This window comes from Huiozyma naganishii, chromosome 5 (assembly GCF_000348985.1).
Source record: "Huiozyma naganishii CBS 8797 chromosome 5, complete genome".
NCBI lineage: Eukaryota > Fungi > Ascomycota > Saccharomycetes > Saccharomycetales > Saccharomycetaceae > Huiozyma > Huiozyma naganishii.
Genome location: NC_035926.1, coordinates 592,126 through 616,625, shown reverse-complemented (window position 1 = coordinate 616,625; position 24,500 = coordinate 592,126). Strand labels below are relative to the sequence as shown.

At 43.7% G+C, this 24,500-nt stretch overlaps 14 protein-coding genes and 1 non-coding gene across 15 annotated transcripts; 5 read left to right on the top strand and 10 right to left on the bottom strand.

The window, feature by feature from the left end:
* Positions 1-128: 128 nt before the first annotated feature.
* Positions 129-791, bottom strand: KNAG0E03080 (uncharacterized protein; the record flags this gene model as incomplete). Its single annotated transcript, XM_022608303.1, has 1 exon — positions 129-791. One exon carries the CDS (start codon positions 789-791, stop codon positions 129-131), a length of 663 nt encoding a protein of 220 aa, XP_022464813.1.
* Positions 792-1,363: 572 nt separating this feature from the next.
* On the bottom strand, positions 1,364-2,035 carry KNAG0E03070 (uncharacterized protein; the record flags this gene model as incomplete). Its single annotated transcript, XM_022608302.1, has 1 exon — positions 1,364-2,035. One exon carries the CDS (start codon positions 2,033-2,035, stop codon positions 1,364-1,366), a length of 672 nt encoding a protein of 223 aa, XP_022464812.1.
* A 203-nt stretch (positions 2,036-2,238) lies between these two features.
* KNAG0Etrna3A lies at positions 2,239-2,311 on the bottom strand. The gene has a single exon. It is a non-coding gene; the product is annotated as a tRNA-Ala (tRNA).
* Positions 2,312-2,941: 630 nt separating this feature from the next.
* On the top strand, positions 2,942-3,544 carry SPC3 (signal peptidase complex subunit SPC3; the record flags this gene model as incomplete). Its single annotated transcript, XM_022608301.1, has 1 exon — positions 2,942-3,544. The coding sequence occupies one exon, from the start codon at positions 2,942-2,944 to the stop codon at positions 3,542-3,544; it is 603 nt and encodes a 200-aa protein (XP_022464811.1).
* A 159-nt stretch (positions 3,545-3,703) lies between these two features.
* Positions 3,704-5,590, bottom strand: FET5 (ferroxidase FET5; the record flags this gene model as incomplete). The annotated part of the gene is made up of 1 exon (XM_022608300.1): positions 3,704-5,590. The coding sequence occupies one exon, from the start codon at positions 5,588-5,590 to the stop codon at positions 3,704-3,706; it is 1,887 nt and encodes a 628-aa protein (XP_022464810.1).
* Positions 5,591-5,923: 333 nt separating this feature from the next.
* Positions 5,924-7,783, top strand: LAM5 (Lam5p; the record flags this gene model as incomplete). The annotated part of the gene is made up of 1 exon (XM_022608299.1): positions 5,924-7,783. The coding sequence occupies one exon, from the start codon at positions 5,924-5,926 to the stop codon at positions 7,781-7,783; it is 1,860 nt and encodes a 619-aa protein (XP_022464809.1).
* A 287-nt stretch (positions 7,784-8,070) lies between these two features.
* Positions 8,071-8,670, bottom strand: RFU1 (Rfu1p; the record flags this gene model as incomplete). The annotated part of the gene is made up of 1 exon (XM_022608298.1): positions 8,071-8,670. One exon carries the CDS (start codon positions 8,668-8,670, stop codon positions 8,071-8,073), a length of 600 nt encoding a protein of 199 aa, XP_022464808.1.
* A 564-nt stretch (positions 8,671-9,234) lies between these two features.
* Positions 9,235-10,002, top strand: SEC53 (phosphomannomutase SEC53; the record flags this gene model as incomplete). The annotated part of the gene is made up of 1 exon (XM_022608297.1): positions 9,235-10,002. The coding sequence occupies one exon, from the start codon at positions 9,235-9,237 to the stop codon at positions 10,000-10,002; it is 768 nt and encodes a 255-aa protein (XP_022464807.1).
* A 137-nt stretch (positions 10,003-10,139) lies between these two features.
* On the bottom strand, positions 10,140-10,781 carry FMP32 (Fmp32p; the record flags this gene model as incomplete). The annotated part of the gene is made up of 1 exon (XM_022608295.1): positions 10,140-10,781. One exon carries the CDS (start codon positions 10,779-10,781, stop codon positions 10,140-10,142), a length of 642 nt encoding a protein of 213 aa, XP_022464806.1.
* A 151-nt stretch (positions 10,782-10,932) lies between these two features.
* RGD2 (GTPase-activating protein RGD2) lies at positions 10,933-13,062 on the bottom strand (the record flags this gene model as incomplete). Its single annotated transcript, XM_022608294.1, has 1 exon — positions 10,933-13,062. The coding sequence occupies one exon, from the start codon at positions 13,060-13,062 to the stop codon at positions 10,933-10,935; it is 2,130 nt and encodes a 709-aa protein (XP_022464805.1).
* A 463-nt stretch (positions 13,063-13,525) lies between these two features.
* Positions 13,526-14,827, top strand: EMP47 (Emp47p; the record flags this gene model as incomplete). The annotated part of the gene is made up of 1 exon (XM_022608293.1): positions 13,526-14,827. The coding sequence occupies one exon, from the start codon at positions 13,526-13,528 to the stop codon at positions 14,825-14,827; it is 1,302 nt and encodes a 433-aa protein (XP_022464804.1).
* A 371-nt stretch (positions 14,828-15,198) lies between these two features.
* Positions 15,199-16,692, bottom strand: SWP82 (Swp82p; the record flags this gene model as incomplete). Its single annotated transcript, XM_022608292.1, has 1 exon — positions 15,199-16,692. One exon carries the CDS (start codon positions 16,690-16,692, stop codon positions 15,199-15,201), a length of 1,494 nt encoding a protein of 497 aa, XP_022464803.1.
* A 1,269-nt stretch (positions 16,693-17,961) lies between these two features.
* On the bottom strand, positions 17,962-18,600 carry COF1 (cofilin; the record flags this gene model as incomplete). Its single annotated transcript, XM_022608291.1, has 2 exons — positions 17,962-18,379; positions 18,587-18,600. The coding sequence occupies 2 exons, from the start codon at positions 18,598-18,600 to the stop codon at positions 17,962-17,964; spliced, it is 432 nt and encodes a 143-aa protein (XP_022464802.1).
* Positions 18,601-19,558: 958 nt separating this feature from the next.
* On the top strand, positions 19,559-22,663 carry LRG1 (GTPase-activating protein LRG1; the record flags this gene model as incomplete). Its single annotated transcript, XM_022608290.1, has 1 exon — positions 19,559-22,663. The coding sequence occupies one exon, from the start codon at positions 19,559-19,561 to the stop codon at positions 22,661-22,663; it is 3,105 nt and encodes a 1,034-aa protein (XP_022464801.1).
* A 136-nt stretch (positions 22,664-22,799) lies between these two features.
* On the bottom strand, positions 22,800-24,308 carry KNAG0E02950 (glucose-6-phosphate dehydrogenase; the record flags this gene model as incomplete). Its single annotated transcript, XM_022608289.1, has 1 exon — positions 22,800-24,308. One exon carries the CDS (start codon positions 24,306-24,308, stop codon positions 22,800-22,802), a length of 1,509 nt encoding a protein of 502 aa, XP_022464800.1.
* Positions 24,309-24,500: the final 192 nt, after the last annotated feature.

Genomic DNA, 24,500 nt, shown 5'->3' with positions numbered 1-24,500 from the left:
AAAAATAAGAATGTACATTTTCGTTACTACACCGTAACTAAACGTTAAATAACCACCTTTTTACAAACATGTTTTCCACAGTCAATGACTAAAATCGTTAGTCGCTGTTACAACGCTTCTGTTGGTATTTATTTTGGTGGCTGAGGTGTGACATCAACAAACTTCTTGTCCTTGAAAAAGGCGGAGACGTATGGCGTCGCCGTGACCTCCTTGTACCACTTCGTGATGTGGCGGTACTCGGTTCTCCACGCCTCGTCAAAGAAGAAGTTGAAGCCAAGGAAGAAACAGCCTGCTGTTTGCAAATCGGCCAAAGTGACGTGGTCACCACCACACAAGAACCTGTTTTCACTTAATTGTTTTTCGTAGATGTGGAGGATGACACAGAGCTTCTTCTTCAACTCTGGTGCAGCCTCTGCATCGTACTTCCCGAGACCAATGTATGGGCCAATGTAGGCAATCTCACTGTTCAAGAAATCACTCACTGCCAGGGATTCCCACATCAGGATCTGTGATTCCAACTTGTGGTCGCCGGTGCCCAACAACTTTTTGATTTCGGCATCGTTCTTCGAAGACTTGATAATGTAGTTGTTGATAGCAATCGCCTCTGACAATTTGAACCCGTCTGGAGTCTCTAAAGCGGGGGCCAGTTTCTGTGGGAAATCACAGATGAAGGTGTGGTCCCCGTTGGTAACGTCGACACATTCGTAATTCAATTTGAAGTACTGCGCCAATTGACATGGGATAATTGGTCTAATATAGTTTGGAGAGTAAAATAATTTTGTTTGTGCCATTGTGTGTTCGCTGAAATCTGTTTTTGTTTGGTTTGTATCAACTTCTGACAAAAGAAAGATCTTAAAGCTCTGCGTTACAGAAAGATCCCCTTCCTTTTTATATCGCGGGAAGAAAAGAAAAGACCATTCCCATCTACACACTATCCTCTAGACTTTCCTCGAAAATTTACAGGGATGCATCAGACAACCATGCCTACATAAGCACACAAACACATTATGTTTGTTGCCTATCCTCTACAAACCGAAAAAATACGTCATTTTGGGTGCTAGTTCCCTTCAAATAAGGGTTGTACTGGTTGACCATCAAAAATCAGAAAGAGTGCGTGAGAAGAAAAAGAAGGAAACAGGTGCGGCAGTGTGAATACCGTGATGCCTTCGAACGACTAGTGCCGTTTCAGAAACTTGAAGAAGGGGATCGGGGAAGGGTCAAGGGGGTACATCTTTCAAAAAAAACAACATACGATTGCTGTGTCTGCTCAGTAAAGCATACAATAGAATATATAGCTACTTTCCAGTGGGTGGTGGGTATGTGTGTGTGTGTGTTTTGGGGATCTGTGAATGCAACAACACGTTCAATGTGAACGATCGAGTATTGCTTTTTCCACTGGGGATTTATCCTTGAAGAAACTCTCCAAGTAAGGGGTCTGCGTCACTTCATTGTACCAGTTTGTAATCCCAGGGTGATGGCTGCGCCATTCCGCATCGTACAAAGTCTTGAAACCGAAGTAGAAACTTGCTGCTGACAAAAGATCCCCCATGGTAACGCCGTCACTCCGAACCAAATACTTATTATCGTTCAATCTAGACTCGTAGAGGGATAGCAGTGTATCTAGGTTTCCCCGAGCTTTCTCGACAGCGTGCGTCTCGTATGGTCTGATCCCCACAAGGGGTCCAATGTAGTTGACCTGCTGAGTTAAAAAATCGCTCACTGCGAGGGACTCCCACCTTAAGATTTGTGACTGGGTTTTGAAGTCGTTGCTTGCCCCTAGCAACTTTTCTATTTCGCTCTTGTTCTCAGATAGCCCTGTCAGATAGTGACTGACGGCTATGGACTCAGTCAACTTGTAGCCAGAACCGTACTCCACGAGAGACGGTAGTTTTGCCCAGGGGAACTCTTGCTTGAACTTGTCCTTATCAGTGAATATATCGACTACATTGACATTCAATTTGAAATGGTTGACCAGGCACACGGGGACTATTGGTCTAATAAACTTGGATGATGTATAAAGAACGGTTCTCGACATTACAGGGGTGGGGACACAGAAAGTTGCGTCTTCTTCTTCTGTTCTCACTAAAAAATTAGGTTCCCTTGCAGATATGATACAGAGACGAGAGACTATATATATGATCTTCGTGATCTTGCCAAGCCGTGAACGGGGAGGTGCTACCACTGCTTTAAGGGTCAAAATGTGCCTCTAGGTTGAACAAAAAAAGGTCAAAAAAGAAATGGACGAGTCCGGAGTCGAACCGAAGACCTCTCCCATGCTAAGGGAGCGCGCTACCAACTACGCCACACGCCCGTATGTTTCTTGATTTTTTGTAATAAATTGGTAAATGATATAATATTGGATAGGCCATGTGCGCAGTACACTTTTTTGGCCCAATTCTTTACATTAGAAGACCGAAGAGCTTAGGAATGTTTATGTGACAGCTTATCTATTAAATGGGTACTTGGTATACCTTATTTGCGGTCTTGTAATGACAATAAATCGTCTCATTGGGATTTTCACAGACTGCTGAAATATGTAACCAATTGGTATTCATAAAGGTTAGGACAACATATCAAGGAAAGCTATTCTGTATAAAATCCGAGAGTAACCAAAATCCAAAGATCACGCACATTTGTCCGATCAATAAATGAGGGTTACCGTGATGAATACTTTAGTCGTGACTAGCTGCATTATTCATCATGTTACGTACCTACCTCCCTATATCTGGACCAGTTCATTAGTTTTAGCACATCTCAGCATGCATATAATGGACCACGATTACCTTCTTTGCGCTATACTCGTTCTGTTCTTCGCTCAAACTTCACATCTCAAAGTGTCTTTTTTTCAATTATGCAAATTTCAAATGTTTTAATTAGGACAGCACTTCCGATAGACGAAACAGTCGTTCCAAAGAACAACCACCTGCTACCTCTCCCAGCGATGTTCTCCCTCTCACAGAGGTTTCAAACAGTATCTAATACAGCCGTTACAGTGGGCTTGTTTTTGGCTGCGTTCATTATTGGGACGTCGTGGTTTCAATTGGTTTCCAACCACGCTTTTGATTTATCTTCTAGTATCTCCAATGTCACCCCAAAGATCAATGTCAGGACAAGCAGATACTATGGATCTGTCAACGGGAAAGCAAAAGAGAACGCCAAAGTTTCATTTGACTTAGAAGCGGACTTGACCAAGTTGTTCAACTGGAACACCAAGCAAGTGTTTACTTACCTGACCGCCGAATACGAGAACGTTAAACATACGAGACAAAATGAAGTCACTTTCTGGGACAAGATCATTACTAGTAAAGATGATGCAGTACTGAATTTAACTGATGCTCAATCGAAGTATCACGTTTGGGACGTTCAAGAAAAATTGACCGGCAAAGATCTGAAGCTCAAACTACATTGGAATATACAGCCTTGGGTGGGTCCTCTCGTTTACGGCGAAACTGATGGTACGTTTACTCTGTCAATTCCGGAGAGGGAGAAGACGGAAAAGAAAGCCAAGGAGTCTGAGAGCGCGGAATCATCCTCACCAAACTAGTCGCAATATGTTTTGTTGAATATAAAAAATTGTTAAACTGAAAAGAAATAACCTTTGAAGCTTTGTAAATGATGCAAGTATAATTATGTACAGCTCAGAGGAGTGAAAATAAAGAATATTGAAGGAATATCTTCTCGAAGTAGCAAGTTTCTGTACTCACTAATATGAAATGTTGTTTTCGTCTAGTAGTTTTTTTAGACTATTGTAGACCTTTTCATCGTCTGGAATCACCTCGGATAACCCGTACCTCGTAATAGTCCAAAGACCCGCTAGCCCGACCAGTGTTGAGACGACAAATGCAAAGTAACCCTTAAAAGTGAACCCATTTGGCAATGATTTGGGTTGCCTTGGTAGATCATCCATATTCAGCCAGTCATCAGAATGGCCTGCAGCGTTCCCCTCATTTGGCATCCCAATTGCACTGCATACTTCTTTGTAGTTCTCATTCAGTGTTTCACGAGTTTGCAATATATCTGGCTGTTCGATGAACACGGCAGCAAGACCCTGCTGTAAATGCCAGTCAACATGACAGTGGAATATCCAAACACCAGGATTATTGGCCTTGAATCTTAGCACGACGTGACCATTAGGTTCCAATACCACTGTGTCACGCATCATGGGCCTAGCCGGAAACTTCATGAGAGGATTGGACTCATTATAAGGAACAGTGATCTGTTCCTGAGGTAAAATACCTTCTTCATCTTGATTAAATGCCTTCGATTTTTGTACAATTTGGAAGTTATGCCCGTGCAAATGAAATGGGTGTCTTCCAGTATCATAATTGTTCAAAACAATCTCGACGATTTCGTTTTTCTGTAAGATAAACGGATTGATATTTTCGCTGTATATCCTGGGGTCGCTGGCAAGTTTCCCGGAAGTTAAAACTGTCGTGAGGGTTGGAATCTTGGGAGAAGTATACGTGATGTCGTTGAAAAACGCATAGTTGATCCCGTCACCTAGGTTGGCCATTTTGACGTCAAATACGACCTGGCGAGAGTATGTTTCGTACAACGGGTAGGACTCCAAGGGTTTCAAATAAAAGTCATTTGTAGCATTTTCCTCCAAGGAGTTTAAAAAAGGGAACTCTTCTAGTCTGTTGAACATTGATTCTGCCACGGGTAAAAGCTTGTTGTATGTCACTTGGTTGGTAACATTTAGTTTCAGATCCGCTGGAATCGCATCAAGCATGGTTTCGTCAATTATCTGCATCAGGGCGTAATTTTTAGTAGCAGTTTCCTTTGCCTCAACTAACACTGCCATCCGTTGTCCTGATGAAATATATAAAACGTTTGTTGTAGTAGGGGTCACATATGTGCCGTCTACCTCCACGATCGTAAATATGTGGTCCTCTAACGTAATGTATTGAGAAACAAACAACCCTGTATTGACGAACCTCAACATATACTTTTTACCGGGTTGAAAATTCAACTCCCCGTGGAAACTGTCGTTAAACAGTAAACTTTGAGGGATTGGCTCTGCACCCGTTGGGTTATACCTGCTCATAAACTCCTTCGTAGTATCCAGATAGTTCTTGTAGTAAAGATCAGAAACAGTTATCGTGATATCCTCATCGAATTCGAAGGGGCAGTCCGGATCATGGATGATAAACGCACCTCTAAACCCATCACCGTATTGGGCACCGTAATGTGCATGATACCAATAGGTACCCACTTGGTCTGGGACCGTAAAATTGTAAAAGAACGTAGAACCGGGTACCAGCGGACACTGTGTCACCATGGCAGGACCATCCATACTGTTCATGTTCCCCAGCGAGGTATTATGGAACAGCCCATGGAAATGAAGCGAGGTTGGTGTTTCGTCGTCGAGAGAGTTAGTCAAGTACAGCTCAATTCGGTCGCCCTTCTCGACGTGGATCTCAGGCAAGGGCCATTGCCCGTTAACACCAATCATCTCTTTGATATGCTCCTCCCCATTGTCCCCCGCAAAAGTAACGTTAAGCCATGAAATGTCAAAGTGTAACGTGTGAGTAAAAGCGGTACACACTCTACACAAGACCAGAAGCAGGGGAAGCACAAGCTGGAACATCGTATCCTGTTTCTGTTGCCCTGAGGTGCGGATCTTTCGTACTAGAGTCTGCTCCCGCACACTCAGAGTCACTCTCGAACTCCCACTTTTAAACACATTTTGAATATAATAAAATATTATTATGAATTCTCTTTGGAAGAAAGGGTGCACTTTGACACCAGGTACAGGACAAGACCATCTGACCGTTGCCCCTATAGTTCGCCTTTTGATAAGTGGATACAGATGGTGAATTTGAGCAACGAAGAGCTACAGGCTGCAGCCGTTGTCGCGGGGTCTCCATCTGATGTTGGCTCTACAAAGTCTGTTGAGGGACAAGAGAACGACAACATCGCCATGGGGAAGAGGACCGTCCTCTCGGTGAACACAAAACTGGATACAGCAGAGGAAGGGGCTACTAGTACAGAGGCGCGTCGGACGCTAGCGGGACTGTTGGATGATGGTCAGGAACCAGAAACGAGTGGACATCAAACACCCACTTTGGCTCAATCTCCCTCGTTTATTAGCAATGTCATGTCCAATTTTAAAAAATCGGAGGTCTCAAAGGTAGAGTCTCCCAGTGGTACGGGCACCTTGGGGTCTACTGATTCACCACAAAGCAATAATGTGTCGTCCCCGAGTATTATATCACACAGGAGGCAAACCTCCATAAGCAGTCAAAAAAGAAAATCCAGTAGGAAGAGCATCGATTCTTCAAGTACCCCGAAAGCAGCGCAGACGCCGAAGCAACCTGTACAGATTATTAGCCACAGATCGACGTTTGATGTGACTGAAACGAGTCCAGAGCCTACTGCAGTGAAAGAGGACAGCGAACTGGACGAGTTTAACAGGAAGAAATTTGTAAACGAGAAATATCTCAATACAGAACACCACTATGCCACCCCTGAGCGGGACGCAGATTTCCATGTTGTTTTCGAAGAGATAGATCAAAATGATAGATTGCTAGATGACTTCAGCTGCGCTCTGAGCAAAGACTTCTTATACCAGGGACGACTCTACATAACGGAGAGCGCCCTGTGCTTCAACTCGAACATATTGGGATGGGTGTCCAAGTTGGTGATCCCTTTGAGAGATGTACGGTATATGGAGAAGACGACTTCAGGTGGGCTCTTCCCGAATGCTATCATGATAGAGACAAATCGGGAGAGAACGCAATTCAACAATTTCATTTCCAGAGAGAAGACTTTTGCCCTGATTAAAGAAGTATGGTCCAGCAATCTGTTAAAGGCTGATTTTAGCAAGGATACATTTGATACGGAATCACGCTCGTCGCGGGATAGTTCATTCAGCGAGCAACCAGAGCTCATCAACGAAAAGAGTTTGTTATTAGGTTCCACTAATGATACCATCGACGTTTTCAAATTCAATGACGATGCAAACTTTATCAATGAGCCTCCATATTATGTGCCTGAACCGACAGACTTTCCAGACGAGAAGGATCATCCGAACGAGTATCTGGTCACGACGTTAGATTTAGATTGTACACCTTGGGAGGCGTTCCAAATAATGTACAGTAACACGAATCATTCATTTTTGATGGACTTTCTAAAAGAATGTGACTGTACTGACATTAAAGATCCGTCAGAGTTCAATAGCGAAAAGAGTAGAGAATACTCATACGAAAAACCGCTAAATTACCCTGGGGGTCCTAAATCCACACAGTGTTTGGTCGAGGAATTTATTGAACATCAGGATAACTCTGGGTACATTAAGCTTTTGAACACCACAAGAACGCCAAATGTCCCCAGCGGCGGTGCATTTTCCACGAAGACCAAGTATTTGTTCCGTTGGAGCACGAACACGAATTGTCAATTGCAAGTATCGTACTGGTTAGAGTGGACCGGGTCCAGTTGGTTCAAGAAGATGATTGAATCTGGCGCTAAGAAAGGACAGATAGATGCGTGTGAGAAAATGACACCCATACTAAAGGGGTACGTCAATGACAATATCAAGATAGAAACTATACCAAGGATGACGAAAATCAAGATATCAGCCAGACACGATCTCGAGAAGCAAGAAAGTACCGCCACTTTGGAGGGCAAAAACGCGCGTCATCGCAAAAGCGATTCTACTTTGATACTATTTGTGCTGCTTATCATATTCATTATTCTGGTAACTGTTGACATTATAAACCAGCGCGCACTTAGAAAATCCATCCTTAACATAGAGAGAATTCTAGTTGAGTCAAAACGATAATAATCTTGTGCCGGCGCTTCCCCCCCTTCCCTTTCCCTTTTTCTTTCCTTTGCTGTTTTTCCTTCCTTTGCTGGTTTGAGCTTCGACCCACCGACGGACGCGATCAGGACTACCAGTGTGAGGATTAAATTTATTAAAAACTTATATGTTATAAATATGATGAGATTAACGAAGATTTACAGATAATGTGGGTTAAGTATTAAATTGAGGTTGGCTGGGCTTCGTGCAAGTAATATCGAAAGATGAAATAAAAAAGATAATGCATGTTGAGGGATTGTGTATGGTCATTAGGTTGAAAAACTCAATTGAGGTAACTCAGGGTAGTGGAAAGTGGTTTTTGACTGTTCCGTTGTGTTTTCACTTATCGTTTCCCTCGTCGCGAAAAAGGAGATGGACTGGTTGAATCTGTGTTCGTTGAACGTGGGTGGCAGTGGTAACGGCTGCGACGTTGACGGCGTTGAGCCCTGTGCTAAATGTGGTATATGATGTCTGTTCTCCACCGCGGTTGGCTTTGCTATATTTTTAGCCAGCGATTGCTGGTGCTTGCTATACTGGTCGTCGAGTATCTTCCTGAGGTCTTCAATAATCTTGAGCACCGCAGGGACCTCCAGTCTAACGAGTTGCAAGTATTTCTGCCTGTACAGTGCAATCTCCGGATCCTGGGCCAAACCGACCGACACGTATTCGGGGTGCCTGGCCAATTTGCTGACGCACAGATCCACATACCTGCTATAGAACATAAACGCCAACGCCATATCGCCATTCTGGAAACTACTCTGCGCCTTGTCCAAAATCCGAACGCATGTCTTCAAGTATATTTTCAGCGACACTCTGGTATTAAACCCGTAATTGACTGCATCCTGGCCTAGCTGCCTGGTGCTCTTCATAACGACCCAATTAAACTTCCCTGCCGTTTTATTCCCCCCGCACCTTTTCCCCACAAACACGCCGCACCAACAACGCCCATAACGTAAACAACTCCCAAAATGACCAATTGAACAGTTTCCTACGAGAAATCTCCTCTTCCCTCTACCTCCGCCTTGGTCCAAATTAAACGATGCTCATCGCGCGCCGCAACATTCGCCAATTTTTTTTCACTTATTTTTTTGCGTCGTCGAAAATTCGGAAAAAAAAACCCCACCCAAACACCAACCAAGCCCTAATTTAAAATGGTTTCTACAAATCTAAAGCCCTAATTGTCGTACAGAACGACAGACGCGTCAAGTTTTTTTTATTTTTATTTTTTCGCGTTTTGTGAAAATTTTTTTATTTTTTTTCGATTTCCATATTTCGAATATAAAAATAATGTGAATAGTTCAAATGTTGACGTGTTCTCCGAAGTGACAGGTAGTTCGTATTCTTCAATTGAGAGTCAGAAACAGATCTTTGACGACAAAAGGATACTTTGCCCCGCCCCTACTACACATAACGTAATTGCGCCTCTAACGGAAATGAGCACCCCTACAGAATTTCAGTACAAGGAAAAGCCAGACACCCTGGTTCTTTTCGACGTCGACGGTACGTTGACTCCAGCTAGATTGACAATCTCCGATGAAATGAAGAAGACGCTTGAGAAATTGAGACAGAAGGTCTGCATCGGGTTTGTCGGTGGTTCCGATTTGAGTAAACAGGTCGAGCAATTGGGCCCAACCGTGTTGGCCGATTTCGATTACTCTTTCTCCGAGAACGGGTTGACCGCTTACAGACTGGGTGTTGAACAGGCCTCCCAATCTTTCATCAACTGGATTGGTGAAGAAGAATACAACAAGCTGGCCAAGTTCATCTTGAGATACTTGTCTGAGATGGAGTTGCCAAAGAGAAGAGGTACCTTCTTGGAGTTCAGGAACGGTATGATAAATGTTTCTCCCATTGGTAGAAACGCCTCCACGGATGAGCGTAACGAATTCGAAGCATTTGACAAAGTTCACCAGGTCAGAGCGAAGTTCGTTGACGCTTTGAAGAAAGAATTCTCGCATTTGGCGTTGACTTTCTCCATCGGTGGCCAGATCTCCTTCGATGTCTTCCCAACTGGGTGGGACAAGACTTACTGTCTACAACACGTTGCCAAGGACGGTTTCAAAGATATTCACTTCTTTGGTGACAAGACTTTCGTCGGCGGTAACGATTACGAAATTTTCACCGATGACAGAACCATCGGCCACTCTGTGACCCGTCCAGAGGACACCATTAAAATCCTTACTGAACTGTTCGACTTATAATTAATGTAATAGACTCATTCGGATCGGATAAATTTTTATAAACGTTTTATTATGATGTAATTTAATTAAAGATCATTTACAACAAATGCAACGCTGCGGCCAAAGACTTATCAAATGCCTTCAATTTTATACTTGTTTTACGACAGAAGCCTTATATAGGCAAGAACCAGCGCGAAGGTCCCTGTACACACCCCGATCAGCCATTGCATAACTTGCACTTTCACGTTATCTATTTGCATTTTCATGTTGGACACCTCGTGGTCGATCCTCGTCTCAATCTCGGTAATTTGCAAGTCGTGGTGCGAGCTCTCCTCTCTTATTCTGCCTTTTTCTAACGAAAGATCAAGTTTGAAACCTGCATTGGCCTTCGTGATTTCCTCCCGCAACTTGTTCCTCATCTTCTCCAAATCGTTACGCACCCTCTGATATTCATTCTGTATGTTGTGGAACTCGTTCCTATCGGAACTTAGAAGCTGGTCCCTCAGCTTGGCAAAATCAACTCTTTGCTGGTACGTCAATTGGATAAGACGTTCTCTTTTGGCAAGGTCTTTGGAGACGTGAACCACACCGCTTTGAATCGTCTCTTTAAGAATATCAATGATCGTAGTGGCCTGCGACTCGGAGAACTTGCCCTCTTTCACAAGTAGCTCTTTGTACCGGTTTGTGTCCTTGATATGCGCCGGTTCAACATCGTTATTTCTCAGAACACGACTGTAATGGAAGTGGCGTACCTTAAGTAGTGAGCGAACATTGGGCAATCCTAACAATTGACCGCGCATGGTGCCAGTCTTGTTATATATTATTTCACTGACCTTCTTCGAGATGGGCTGGATTCCTAAATACTATAAAAATATCAGGCATCGAAATTTCAAGAATCCTCTTTAAAAACAAATTACAACGATCTATTTACTTCATAAAGCAGACGAAGTGCTAGTCAGAAGATACCAGCTTCTTCAATTCCCCAAATATTCTGCGCTTGTGGGTCAACAGATCGTGGAATATTTGGAACCCCAATTCGTTGTCACTGTACACCCGAGCGTGGACTATACTGTTGGCGAACTCTTTTGAGATATTATTGGTAAACTCAGCTGGAGACACCAAATTTGGGTCCTCGGATGGGCCCTTCTCTGTATCGTTCTCTTTCGGTTTGGCCATCTTGATGATCTTGATTAGTCGATAGAAGTGTGTTGTTATCGCGCCCAAAGTGGCAAGGTGCGGTTTCCGTAAGGAGGACAGAGTGGTATATAATCCTGTAATTCTTTTGTCCTCATTCCTCTCCAGATCCTTTGAATTGCCATTACCGTTGTCATCTGACCAGTACCGACCGTACAATACCCTCAGTATATCGCTCAATTCGCTCGGGATCAGCGGTTCAGGCAATTCCAACAGATATATTTTCAGGACGCTGGCAATGACACTTGGCGAGTATTTGCCCTCCTCTAAGATAGACAACATCTCTGCATCATCTTCAAGCCGAGGTTTGTTTAACTGGCTTCTCAATTCATGAGTCAGACTCAGCTTAACTGGATCCGTCCAAGTAGAAACACGTACCTGATCGCTGGGCAGCTCGGGGTATATTTTATCCATGTAGGATAACAAAGTGGTTATAACTATAGGAACCACTTTTTTATCGAGTCGGCAGCGGGTCTCCAAGTCAATACCAAAATTCTGATATATTCCAGGATTGAAGTAATTGTTGTATGTGATAACCTTTGGTTGGAACAGTCCCGTGTTGTACTTTGCTATTAGATTTAACAAGTCACCGTCAGGGTCTATCCTTTCCTCTGCGTCAATCATCTTTTCAATGTGAACTTTCAGTATGGAAATTTTGTTACTCACAGCGGCGCAGAAATCCATAGTGGACTTTTTGACGGCCTTCAATCGATCTAATTCACATTTCTCCATGAACGATAGATGGTCTATCATCAACTCCTCGATAGAACAACGCAACGAATCCATCTTGTAACATTCCTTGAAATATTTGGAATCGGACTCCTGTACTTCGTCCATAAGCTTGAATAGTTGCCTTTCATTTTCAGATATGCTTGGAGGTTCCAAAACATTCCCCGGCAATACCGTGGAACTATTAATTAGAGAAGAGGAGGACTTTTCCTTCGTTGGCGTGGTAAATTTTGGTTGTTGTGGTTCTGAGGGGGACTCCCCCTGGTTTAACGGGAGCTCCACAAACTTGAAGGAATAGTCCTTCCATTGGTACTGAAATTTTTTTGAATTCACAAAAGTATTCCCCATACCATTACAGTACTTCAAAAATCCCAGATTCAGTAGATCCTGTCCAAAAATTTCTGCCTGATCCGAATCCTTCAAGGACATGTGCTCGAGCAGAAACTTGGTAATATCATACCCATTGTTTGTGTTTTGTAACTGATAACTAATGAGAGGTAACTTGTACTCCTCCTTGGGCAATTTTGTCAGGAGCAATCTGATTATATCCTTCATTGTTTTGAAATCGAATTCGATGTTGCCGACCGTTCCGAACACCTGATTGTCCTTTTCCTTTTTCATATTTACCTCGTGCTGTTTTTGCAATTTCAAATGCTTCATAGCGCGATCCAAGGAACCAGTGTCTCTGAATTGGACTCTTTTGAAATCCTCGAGCCTTTTACAATTCTTGAAATACTGCGATTCCAGTTTCTGGACGTAGCTGTTTATCTTTTGGAAGTTTCTGATATTGTCCAGTAAAATTCTCTGGGAGTACGTGATCCTCTCCTTATGATCCTGGCACCAAGAGCTAAACGGTTTCAATACTAATGCTTCAATATTTGATGCCACTGTGAGATGTTGGTCGCCTTCCAGCTCCATCTGCTTGATCAGTTCCAAAAGCGAAGCAGCCGTAGAGGTATCCATGGAGTCACTAGCCACGTCAATACCGCCCTTGACGGCGCACAATTGCCTCCCATAACTGACCTCATATTGCATTCTCGAAGCGAACAACTGGATAAATGATTCGTTCTCATCGCACCCTTTCTCCAGCTGAGCAAAAAGGACATTTAGCCCCGATGACAGATCGTCCGACCAGAAACTATCCGAAAACGATGGCATGGTTTAGAAATGATTAATTGTGCGTGCGTGTATCGAGGGACAAAATGCACAGTAGGGTTTTCACAAGTCTCTACCACCGAGCCAAAGTTAAAATAATGCAACGCCTTCTTTTGTTTCAGTACGCCAAAATAACCGTTGAAAAAACAAAAAACGTGTACAATTCGATTGATGCACTAGCCTATACACACTTACAATTGAACCAGGTACCTTACCAACTGTAGAACCAGTGGAAATAACGCTCCGAAGCGGTGCCGCATCCAAGTACAGTACACTTTGAAGAAGATCTCTATTGACAAAGGACTCAGTCGGGTAATGAATATTTTTCGCGAAGATCGCAAAAAACGTCTAAAAATAAAAATATCGAAACGACTCGAAATCACATGGTGAGAGGAGGACGACTATTCACTTTGGAAAGCTTGTAGTGGTACCAAGGTTACTGAAAAGGAGCTGCAATTGAGACATAATGCTGCTTTTGAAGGCTGTTTTTGCTGCATTGTGCACTTTTGGTAGTGTTACGGCCCACAGCCCTGAAACAAGTGCTCATGCGAAGGGCGAGAAACCATTGGCCGAGTATTCTTTACCTGATCTGATCTCTGCTGGTGACAAGATCCCTAGTAATTGGGATGTGAAGGATAGGGCCGTGTTGAAGGAGGGTCGGTTTATTTTGACACCGGAGAAGAAATCGAAGGGTTCTCTTTGGTTAAAACCGGAATACAATTTGAAGGATTCTGGTAGTTTCACCGTGGAGTGGACTTTTAGAAGTTTGGGTTTCAGTGGGAAATCAAACGGAGGTTTGGCCTTCTGGATGGTCTTGCCCACTGACGTGAACGACCAGGCACTGTTCAATGGACCCTCAAAATTCAACGGGTTGCAATTGCTAGTGGACGATAACTCTGTGCTTTCTCAGTCTATCCATGCGCAGGTCAGCGACGGCTCACAAATTTGGAACTCGGATTCAATTCATGACCATTCGTTTGCATCCTGCCTAATGGGGTACCAGGACTCGTCCGTCCCACTGTCGCTGAGATTGACATACGACTCGGCGGATGACCATTTACTGAAGCTGCAAGTCGACAACAGAGTTTGCTTCCAAACCAGAAAGATCAACTTGGCAAACACTTTGAACTCTGTCAAGTTCGGGGTTAGCGCCTCCAATGAAAACACACCAGAGGCATTCGAAGTTCTCCAAATGCATTTTTACAATTACGTTACCCAGGATTCGTTGATTCCAAACGTAAACTCCATGGGGCAACCAAAAATGTTGACTAAAGTCGTTGATGAAAAGACAGGTACCGAGAAAATCATGGATAAGGATGAATTGGAGGCACAAAACACCAAGATCACCAATTACGAACTGTACAAGAAGATGAACAGACTAGAGGGGAAAATCTTGGCAAATGACATTAACACCTTGGACGAAAAAGTTGCTCAAATCATGAAAATCCAAGAACAACTGATCCATCAACTAGACCAACTGTCTACTGCCGTCCAGGGAAGACAAGACAATTCTGGCAAGCCAAACGATAAAGAACAATTCAAAGATTTCTTGTCCATGGACAAGAAACTAGAAGCATTATTGGACGAACAAGCAAAGATCAGGGAAAACACCAGACAAGCCGGTATCAACCAACACTCAGGTCCTCAGATGGACGAAATTATGAGGAAGTTGGTGATCTGGATGATCCCACTGATAATAATCATGCTTGTCATGGCATATTACACTTTCAAGATCAAGCAAGAAATCGCCAAAACCAAATTACTATGATTCTCGTATTATATACGATTTTGTTATGTTACCATATTCAAGGCATGTGCAAAAAAATCAACAGCGAAGAGACGGTATTTTAATCCGTCACTTACATAAATGTTGTTACATTTTGACTTTTACATTATAAAAATTACAATTGTTTCCCTCTCTTGATTTATATACTTGGTCGTGAGACCTGAATGGACCTCTAGGACAACGATGAGGCCGATGCGTAAGGTGGTTTAAACTCCCTTATATTTGAGTAACCCAAAAAATTAGCATTAGGGATCCTCTTTGTGGTTTTCACCTCGTCATTGTTGGTCAACTCGTTGTAGTTGGTTACTTCAGTGGTCTTCTCTAATTCGTCTACCAGATATTTTTCTTGCAAGTTATTTTTTGTCCCTCTTCCGAAGACCCATCGGTATACCGCTCTTGTACTGCCAATACTTGGTCCATTTTTGGTTCCGTAGCTGGCGCACCCGCTGTAGTCCGACGTTGACAAATATACAGTCGTGCTGGTGCTCTATTTCCTTGATTTGGTTTGGCGTCAAGTGTTTCAGACGTGACACTAAGTTGGATTTGATATACGTGGGCAACCCCTTTGCGGAATAATGCACGTCCTGTGTCTGTGCCACATCATTGGCGAACACGGGGAGCCCATCGAATTTCCACCCGTCTATGTTCAGAGAGAGTTGTGAAGTGACTCCACGATCGGCAACATTATATGAGTTTTTGGCACTTATTACATTCATTTCGTCTGTATTCCTTGCAGTGGACAAATTGATGCTGGAATCCAATATGTTGCTCAGCATTCTGCTCACCTGTTTCGGTGGTTTCACGAAACTGGTGTTGACGGACGCCGGCGTTGAGTCATGCGGGGTGGCGCCGGGGGATGCGCTGTTCCTGTTACCCGTGTTGATACCGTTCAGGAGCGCTTCGTGCTTCTCTATGGGGATATCCAACCCGTTGATCTGATTAGCCTGTAAGAAAGAATTTTTGCTATGATATTTGGGGACTTTGAATTGTGCGCTCAGTTCCAGTGAGCCCGTGATGCTTTGTCCCGGTACGACGACGTCGATATGCTGCCCCACGGAGAACTGTCTACCGAATTCTTCTCTGATCTCGGGTGAAAACTGCTCGTTGATGATTGTGTAAGGTAAATCAAATGATGACTCATCGGGTGATGGATAGCTTTTGTCCTGGCTCTTGAAAGTGGAGAAGGCAGCAGGTTTCAACAGTTTCACGAGATCGAACGTTTTAAAGGATAATTTATGGACTCTGTGATGTGAACTGAAATTCTGTTCTTTCCCCAAAGTCTCCCAATAGTCATCCACGAGTCTAGTCCCCTCTGCGACCACTGCTGCACCAAACAGCACAAAGCTAGATCGCGTGGTCACAAATTTCGTCTCCGTCGAGGAATCACCTAAGATACCATTTGCCTTCAGTAGTGATAATTCATCAGGGGTAGCGTTTAGCGGGTACAATTGAGGGTGACTGTTCAAAAAATCGACCTCTAGTGTATCTTTATCACAATTCAAACCTTGCATTAAATCTCGAACAAGCACAAAGTATGTACCATTTTTATTCCTAGAAGGCAATGTGAAATAATTGAACAGAAATTTTTGGCCATTTTCCAGTTGTCCATGGGGCCCAATTTTCGTTTCCCCCAATGGATCTACCCTTTTCATTGGGAATTCTACACCGTTATTTGCGACTGGCAAAACAGTATCACAAAAATCATCCGGTGGACGTATTTGCCTTTCAGGGCTGTCCAGTAGATTCCCCTGTACTAATTCCTCCTGGGACAATATTTGCAAAATTTGACGAACGACAAATCGTTCATGTAGTAGCACCGTCGCATCGTCTAATAAATTAAACCCCATATTTCAAAAGTGAGGGAAAATGGGCGTAACCCACAATAAAAAGCAGCCGTTAAATAAAGAGATATGCAGTGCCTAAAATAGATGACGAGCAGTCCACTCACTACTAAGAAATGAAATAATAATAACAGTAGTATGAATGGCAGTAGCACCGTAAAAAAAAATCTTACGTATTCCCGCAGGAGAGTGTCACTTCTGCGAAGTATGAGGGGGGTGAGGAGGGAAATAAAAATTAAGTCCAGACAATTGAAACCTTACGTCTGGTATACGGCGATAACGTAATTCCCCTTGGGTGCTGCAATGATCGACGGCAGGAGTGTGCTGAAAGTTACTTATCTGGAAGGCGGAAAAATATACGCAAGTGTCTCTATCGTGTGGTGGTCCTTGGTGTAAAAATTGAGTTATTATTGTTCCCATCGTCGTCTTCTGTTCTTTCTTTCTTTTTTTTTTTTCAGAAAAAGCTTCGAAAATTGAAAAAAGCAATTCTTCTTTTTGGGGCTTTCCCCTTTTGGGACATGTCTGCCAAAGCCCTAGAACGTGTGGGTTAGGGCTTTGCACTTGGTATGCCGGGGACAGCGGGCTCATGGACTGACTGGTTTTGAGCCAGAAGTACCTGGCCTTCTCACCGTACGTGGCAGTAGAAAGAGTTCAAGAGTGGGCAAGAGAGGATGTGTGTGTATGCCTGTGTCCGCGACCAAACGTAGCTCTCCGTCTGTTTGTAAGATAGCCACTTCGGCGCTGTAACCGACCCGTGGGAAGTGGATGCTCGGGCTACAACGAGAGGGCACCCTCTACGTACACCTATTACGAGCAGTCCACGCCGGCTGCCCATCCCTCTTCACTACCAGCAGGGCTTACACGGGAAACGAGCAGGCGTTAGGGGAAAAAGAAACGAGAGAACTTGGAATCGCGCACAGGTCTCCCAAAAGGGTAAACCTCTTACCCTTTTGGGACGGTACTCTGGTATTACCGTCTGTGTGGCTCTCCCACTGGGTAGTTCAATTGCGAACTGGTGACCACGATACAGCCCTTTAGTAACTCTCTATAGAATGCATGCGGTTATTGGTTAAGGGGGAGACGCAGTGGCTGTGTTTCAGAACGAGCCTCTCGGTCGATACGGCCCCTCACTTGCATAGGACGTATGGATATAAAGAGTAGATTGATCTCTATACGTGCATACAGATGCACAAAGATATATATATATGGAAGGGAAATATATAACGTATACATCGCATCAATCTTCAAATTCCTAGGTAGACAGCAGAAATATTCTCAATGGGAACCAGCGCCTCTGCTGACTTTTTCCAAGACGGTGTCGTAGGCCACTTCGGAGAAGTCGGTACCTTGGACATCGGTGGAGATACCGTTCAAAGCTCTCCTCAATGCATCCTTCGAGGAGGCATAGACCATCTTGGATCTGATTGGAGCAGTGTCTGGGGACCAAGTGTAGAAGATAATCTTGGATCTCTTACCTTCGGACCCACTTATTTCATACTCGAAATCGTAAACTGCGTACAGACAGTCATTTTCTGGCAACTTCTCCAAGAAGGCGTCGTAAGAGTCGTCAGTGGAGGTTTCCTTCACCACAATGGCAGTCTTGTCGTCGTTCAAGGCAAATAGCACAAACTTGTACTTCTTACCCAACTTCAAATCGTTGAAGGCAGCTAGAGATTCGTCAGCAACGGAAACACTGAATTAAATAAATGGAGGCAAACCTACACTAGTCAATTGGCTGGTACCAAGAGTAAGTGCGGGGATGCACAGCCGAGAAAAGTTGATTGTTAGAATAATTTGTTATATTTGCAATTGCAGACCAGTGGAAAAATGGGTTAGCCAAGTTGGGGGGGGGGAAAGACCATCTTGCATTTACACCCAATGCATCAACCAAAAAACATACCCAGATCTAGACATCTTTGTCGGTTCTTGATTCACTGTTTTGAACTGTGGGAATCTTCCCTCTCTCCCTCTCCTTTTTGTAATAATAACGACGCTTCAACGTTGTTAATAAAGAAAATAAAAATAAAAAAAGACAGCGAACTTCTCCCGTGACGGAGGTGATTGCGGGTAACTGCGGGATCACGTCCAGCGTCAAGTGTTGCAGTCCGTTGTAGCATGAGATCCGCGTTGCGTTTTACCGGGGGGGATAGCTGACGGCATAGCAAGTGGGTGTAGGTATTGGAGTCAGAGAAAGAAAGAAGAATTTACATAGCGTCCCTATGCTCTACATTCTTATCGATCACACTCTTAAACAAATTACAGAGCCTATATTACCTTGGTAAATTGCTTGGAAAGAAATATTGTAGAAAGTAATTAAACTGTGGAGAGTACCTACATGCTTGTCCCCGCTTTATTCCAAACCCTACAGATTGGTTACAGAATTTCCAATACAAGGTTTTTTTCTTTTTAGAAGTAAGCAATTCGTTAAAGTACGAAGTGAGAAATTGCACAAACAAAGGTAGTAGCCTATCCAATCACCACGCGCTCGGGCTCTTACTCCTGCCCTCAGAGACAGTGACAGCTCCCCACGACAAGGTGCTCTTTGGAAAAAAATTCTTATTATACGTCGAGAAAAAAAATAGTTGAAAAGATCAACAAACACGTAATTGGTTTGACGAAGATAGCAGAGTTGCTGCCTGCCAGTTAGATAAAGCTAAACACACATACACACACTCCAATCGCCGAAGAGGTTTACTCTATCTGTACGCTTTTGATCCCGGTGCCATACTATCACTTGGTGCTGGAGAGGTCACTTCTTTTCGGATTTTTTTTCATCGGGATCTACAGGCACTAGATCTCGATCCCATAAGCATTTAACATATCGCTGGATATTGGCCCTCCGTTAGCGAAACTTTTTTTTCATAAAGCAAACATGTCACTGGATCTCACATTGCAAAACAGTGTAGATCCCGGCTCCAACTCTAAAAATATCATCGTGCCCAAAGAATGTTTCCGATGTCACCATAAGATTGTACACGACCCTCATAAGGCGAAATCTACTCTGAAAGCGTTAGGAAAATACTACCACGAAACATGTTTTACCTGTCACGACTGTGCTGTGCCGCTAAAGCCCAAATTCTTCCCCTACCAGGAAAACTCATCGGACGAGCCTATCTTACTATGCCAGTACCATTATTTTAAAAGGCATGCTTTGCTTTGTAAAGTCTGCGATAAACCTCTCCGGGGACTGTATTATACTGCATTTGGGGGAAGATACGACGAAGAACATTTTTCTTGTGTCATCTGTCATGCTCCTTGTGGTGTCAAGAAATGCTTCATTTTTGAGGACAACTTATACTGTAAGTATCATTTCCTGAAATATTTCTCCAAACGATGCAAAGGTTGTGATTACCCGATTTCTGACAAGTATATAGAGTTCCCGAAGGGTGACGAGGTCCATTGTTGGCATCCGGAATGTTACGGGATTCACAAGTATTGGCACGTCAACCTATCTCCAGAAAAACTGGCATTGCCGCGGTTCACTCAGTCGAAATACGATCCCAAATTGCCGTATACAGATATAAACCCTACCTCCGCAGAACTGGATAAGCAAATGCAGGCGTTTGCTGCCATTTTAACAAAGACGTGGGTTGTACTGTATCGTTTCGAAGAGGAAACCGCCTCTTGCATCTCAGATATGCTTCAATATCTAACTAGTTTCGATCAGATGAAGGGGATTGAAGCCACTGCGCTATTTGTCCTTAAAATTGAGTGTCTCTTCTCAGGGTTGGACCACTTGCCAGCTTTCAACATACTAACAAAATTACAAGATGGTTCAAAGAATGATAAACTACGACAAACAGATACAGAATATAACGATTCCAAAACAAAATATCTCTCCTTGACAAGAAACCTAACTACGAAAGTTATGATCTACTTGCAACTGTTGAGAAAACTCAATACAGTGTCCTCAAAGAAATCCATAATGTCGTCATTTATGTCTGTAATTACAGGATTGGCAAATTTCTTGAAGTTCTTAACACGGTATGGGTTCTATGAATCACTTGAGGACAACCAGCGCAGTCACTACACGTCGTCATTAACAAAATTCCTAATAGAGGTGGAACGAAATGAGCTTTACACCAAGAACCCATTTTCTGAGATCGATATCCCGGTCACTGCGACAGACGCTTGCTCCGGTTGCTCAAAATACATCCAAGAGGAGTGCATTCAATTTCAAGAGCACAGATGGCATTTGGAATGTTTTACATGTGCATCATGTACTAAGACTATCGGTCTGGTGGATCTTAATGACTCCAACTTCAACAAACGATTAAAAACAGTCTTATGTTTTAATTGTTCGTTGAAAGATCCTGAATCAGTGCCCGGATTTAAGTTGGTAACTAGGCTCTCTCAGCTGATATACCTTCTCAAAATTGCGTTGGTAAGGTCGAGAGTGGTCATGAAGGCTCAATTGAAGAATACAAAAACGAACACACCTAATGTCATAAACGGAGGAACAACATCGGTCCAGCAAACGTATATTAGAACATTGAACGACATTAAAAGACTACGTTCAAAGAGAGAAAGCGTTAGATTAACGAAAAATAACAAACAGGAGGCGCGTAAGTCACTCGTGGTAAATACAGGAGAGGAGGAAGTGGATAAAACGTTGACCGAAAACCCCAACAGGCTAATCATTGAAACAGAAAAAGTTTCATCCACGATCGCAGAAGAGGAAGGACAGGAAGAAGTACGGGCATCACACGACAATGTATTCAATAACACCAAGTCATTAACATTGGACGATATTTCTCGAATTGTTGCCGCTGAACAAGCTCGGGAACTGAGACCAAATGCCTTCACCCATTTCAAGAAATTACAAGAAGGCGACGACGAAGTCGTCAGCGTTACACAGAAAAGAAGCGGCGTGTATTACTCTGAGTTGAACGATGATGAGTTGCGTACTCTGTGGATTATAAGCGCTACTTTATTAGTCGAGAACGGTTACGCGCCTGCCACGGCCACCACAACGCTGCTACCAACATTACTACCTCGAAGACCAAAAGCCAACTCTTTATCATCATCCTCATCCTCGGGTAACTTTTGGAATCAAATGAGGTACGCAATGGGGATGAAATCTAAAAAGACAGTACCTAAAAAAGTATTCGGAACTTCCATCGATATTCTGACAGATCGGTGGGGCGTGGACTCCGATCTTGGCGTGGGTCCCAAGAAAGTCAAGATCCCGATAATTGTTGATGAACTGATATCTTCTCTCCACCAAATGGATATGTCTGTTGAAGGTATTTTCAGGAAAAACGGGAACATAAAAAGACTTGTTGAGCTGGCCACCTCGATTGATGAAAACCCAATGGAGATACCAGACTTGTCGAAGGAGAACTGTATACAACTATCTGCGTTATTGAAGAAGTTTTTTAGAGAGTTGCCCGATCCACTGCTGGCAGACCCCTTGTACGACGTGTGGATTAGCGCGGCGAAGCTCAACTCGGAAATGGAAAGCGAGAAGGTCATTTCGCTGGCGTACTCGTTACTTCCTCAGTACAACAGAAATGTTATGGAGGTCATTTTGTCATTTCTGTATTGGGCTTCGTCATTTTCGCACATTGAAAATGAAATGGGGTCCAAGATGGACATTCATAACCTTTCCACTGTGATAACCCCGAATATCCTTTATTCGAGGAGGGATCGCGACAGGGAACTAAACACGAACCTCACAGAGGCATACTCGGCTGGATTTGCTGAGAACGAAGGCCAACATCACTTCCTTGCCATCGAAGTTGTTGATTTTCTCATTACTCACAATGAGGAAATGGCGATTATCCCGCGGTACTTGTACAACTTGATACAAGAAGTTAAAGGCTCCCAATTGATTGAGGATGAAAAAATCCGCGAGTTTATTACCAAAAAGGTAAAGCAGGGACAAATTGATTACTCTGAATTTAACAGACAAAACTCTGTCACGATGAAAACATCTACGACAAGAGTTGTACAGACCGAAGTCAACAAACGCTGAATAACAGTGAGACCCTCACAAAGAAGCTGAGAGCTATAACTAAATCAGGACATTCTATAGTATGTAACATTATAAAGAAAAAAATAATTGAGCAAAAGGTCAGACAGAAGAGAGTTCAAACTAAGCTAACATGCGATCATTTCTTGGGGTTGGCGCTGGTGACGGGCCAAGTATACGACTGTTCCGTATAACGGTAGTCGTTTTTCTTCATGTAGTCGACTAAACCCTTTGGACCTCTAGAGCCGTATGGGTAAATTTCCGGTTTAGGGCCTTCCGGGCTCTCCAAGTAGTTCAACAGCGGTGTGAACAAGGACCACGAGACATCCAGTTCGTCGTCTCTGACAAAGTTGGAATGGTCTCCCAATAGGGTGTCCCTAATTAAAGCTTCGTAAGCTTCTGGTATCCAGAAATCTTTATATCTAGTGGAGTACGTCAAATCGAGTTCTGTCACCTGTGTTTCGTTAGATAGACCTGGGACTTTGGCGTTTGACTTCATGTAGACTGCCTCGTTCGGCTGGATTCTGATCACCAGTTCGTTGTTTGGGATGTCAGCGAACACGCCGGATTCAGCGCCTCTGTATTGGATTCTGATTTCAACTTTGCTTTCGTTTAGGGCCTTACCGGCTCTCATTACTATTGGGACACCGTCCCACCGTTCGTTTTGAATATTGAATGCCATTGCAGCAAAAGTGATACATTTGCTGTTCGGGTCTACCGTTTTATCGTCCAGATACGATGGTTTCGTTCCGTCCTCCGACTTCCCGTATTGCCCTATCAGGATATTATTGTGGTCTATAGGGGCCATGGACTTCAACACTTTAACTTTTTCGTCTCTGACAGCCTCCGCCTCGAAGGAAACTGGTCTCTCCATAGTCAATAAAGTCAGCACTTGCAGCATGTGGTTCTGCATGACATCCCGGATGATACCGATGTTATCGAAGTACCCACCACGGCCCTCGGTACCGAAGGCTTCCTTAAACGAAATCTGGATATTCTGAATGCGTTGTCTGTTCCACGAGGAGTACAGAAGCTTGTTACCAAACCTCAGGGGCAATATGTTCTTGACAAGCTCTTTCCCCAAGTAGTGGTCAATTCTAAAGATCTCCTCCTCTTTGAACAGCGGCGCCAAATTGTTCTGCAGAGCCCTTGCGGACTCCAAGTCATGGCCGAACGGTTTCTCGACGATCACCCTTGTGACACCGTCCTCCGCGTACACAACTTTCTTAATCTGCTTTGCAACGTCCAAAAAGACACCCGGTGGCAAAGCGAAGTAGAACAAGCGGTGCGATTCCTTGACACCTCTCTCTGCCTCAAATTCCTCGATCTGCTGCTTCAACTTGCTGTACCCATCGTCCTGGTCGTACGCACCGGCAACGTAGTCCAGCATCTTGAAGAACTGGTCTACTTTCCGGTCGTCTGCAGCGCCGTTCGGCTTCTTCAAATGCGGGGTGATCCGCTCCTTCAACTCATCCACGGACAGATTAGAACGGGCGTACCCGAATATCTTGGTGCTCGGGTCCAGGTACCCCTCTCTGAAGAGACCAAATAACGCGGGGAACGTCTTCTTCTTCGCTAGGTCACCGGACGCGCCGAAAACGGTGATCACAGTGTTTTTGTCGAACACAACAGGTTTGTCTCCAGACATGGTTAGTGCAATGATTTATGTGTGGGTGAGTGTGTTGTGTCTGAACAGCAAGGAAGGAAAACCAATTCCCTAGAGTAAGATCCTTTATAACCTTTTGATAACTATTCAACGGTTCCTTTTTGTAATTTCCCGTATCGTGCAAATCCCCAATTTCTAGAAATTTCCCACAGCCTGTTCATTCACTAACTCGAG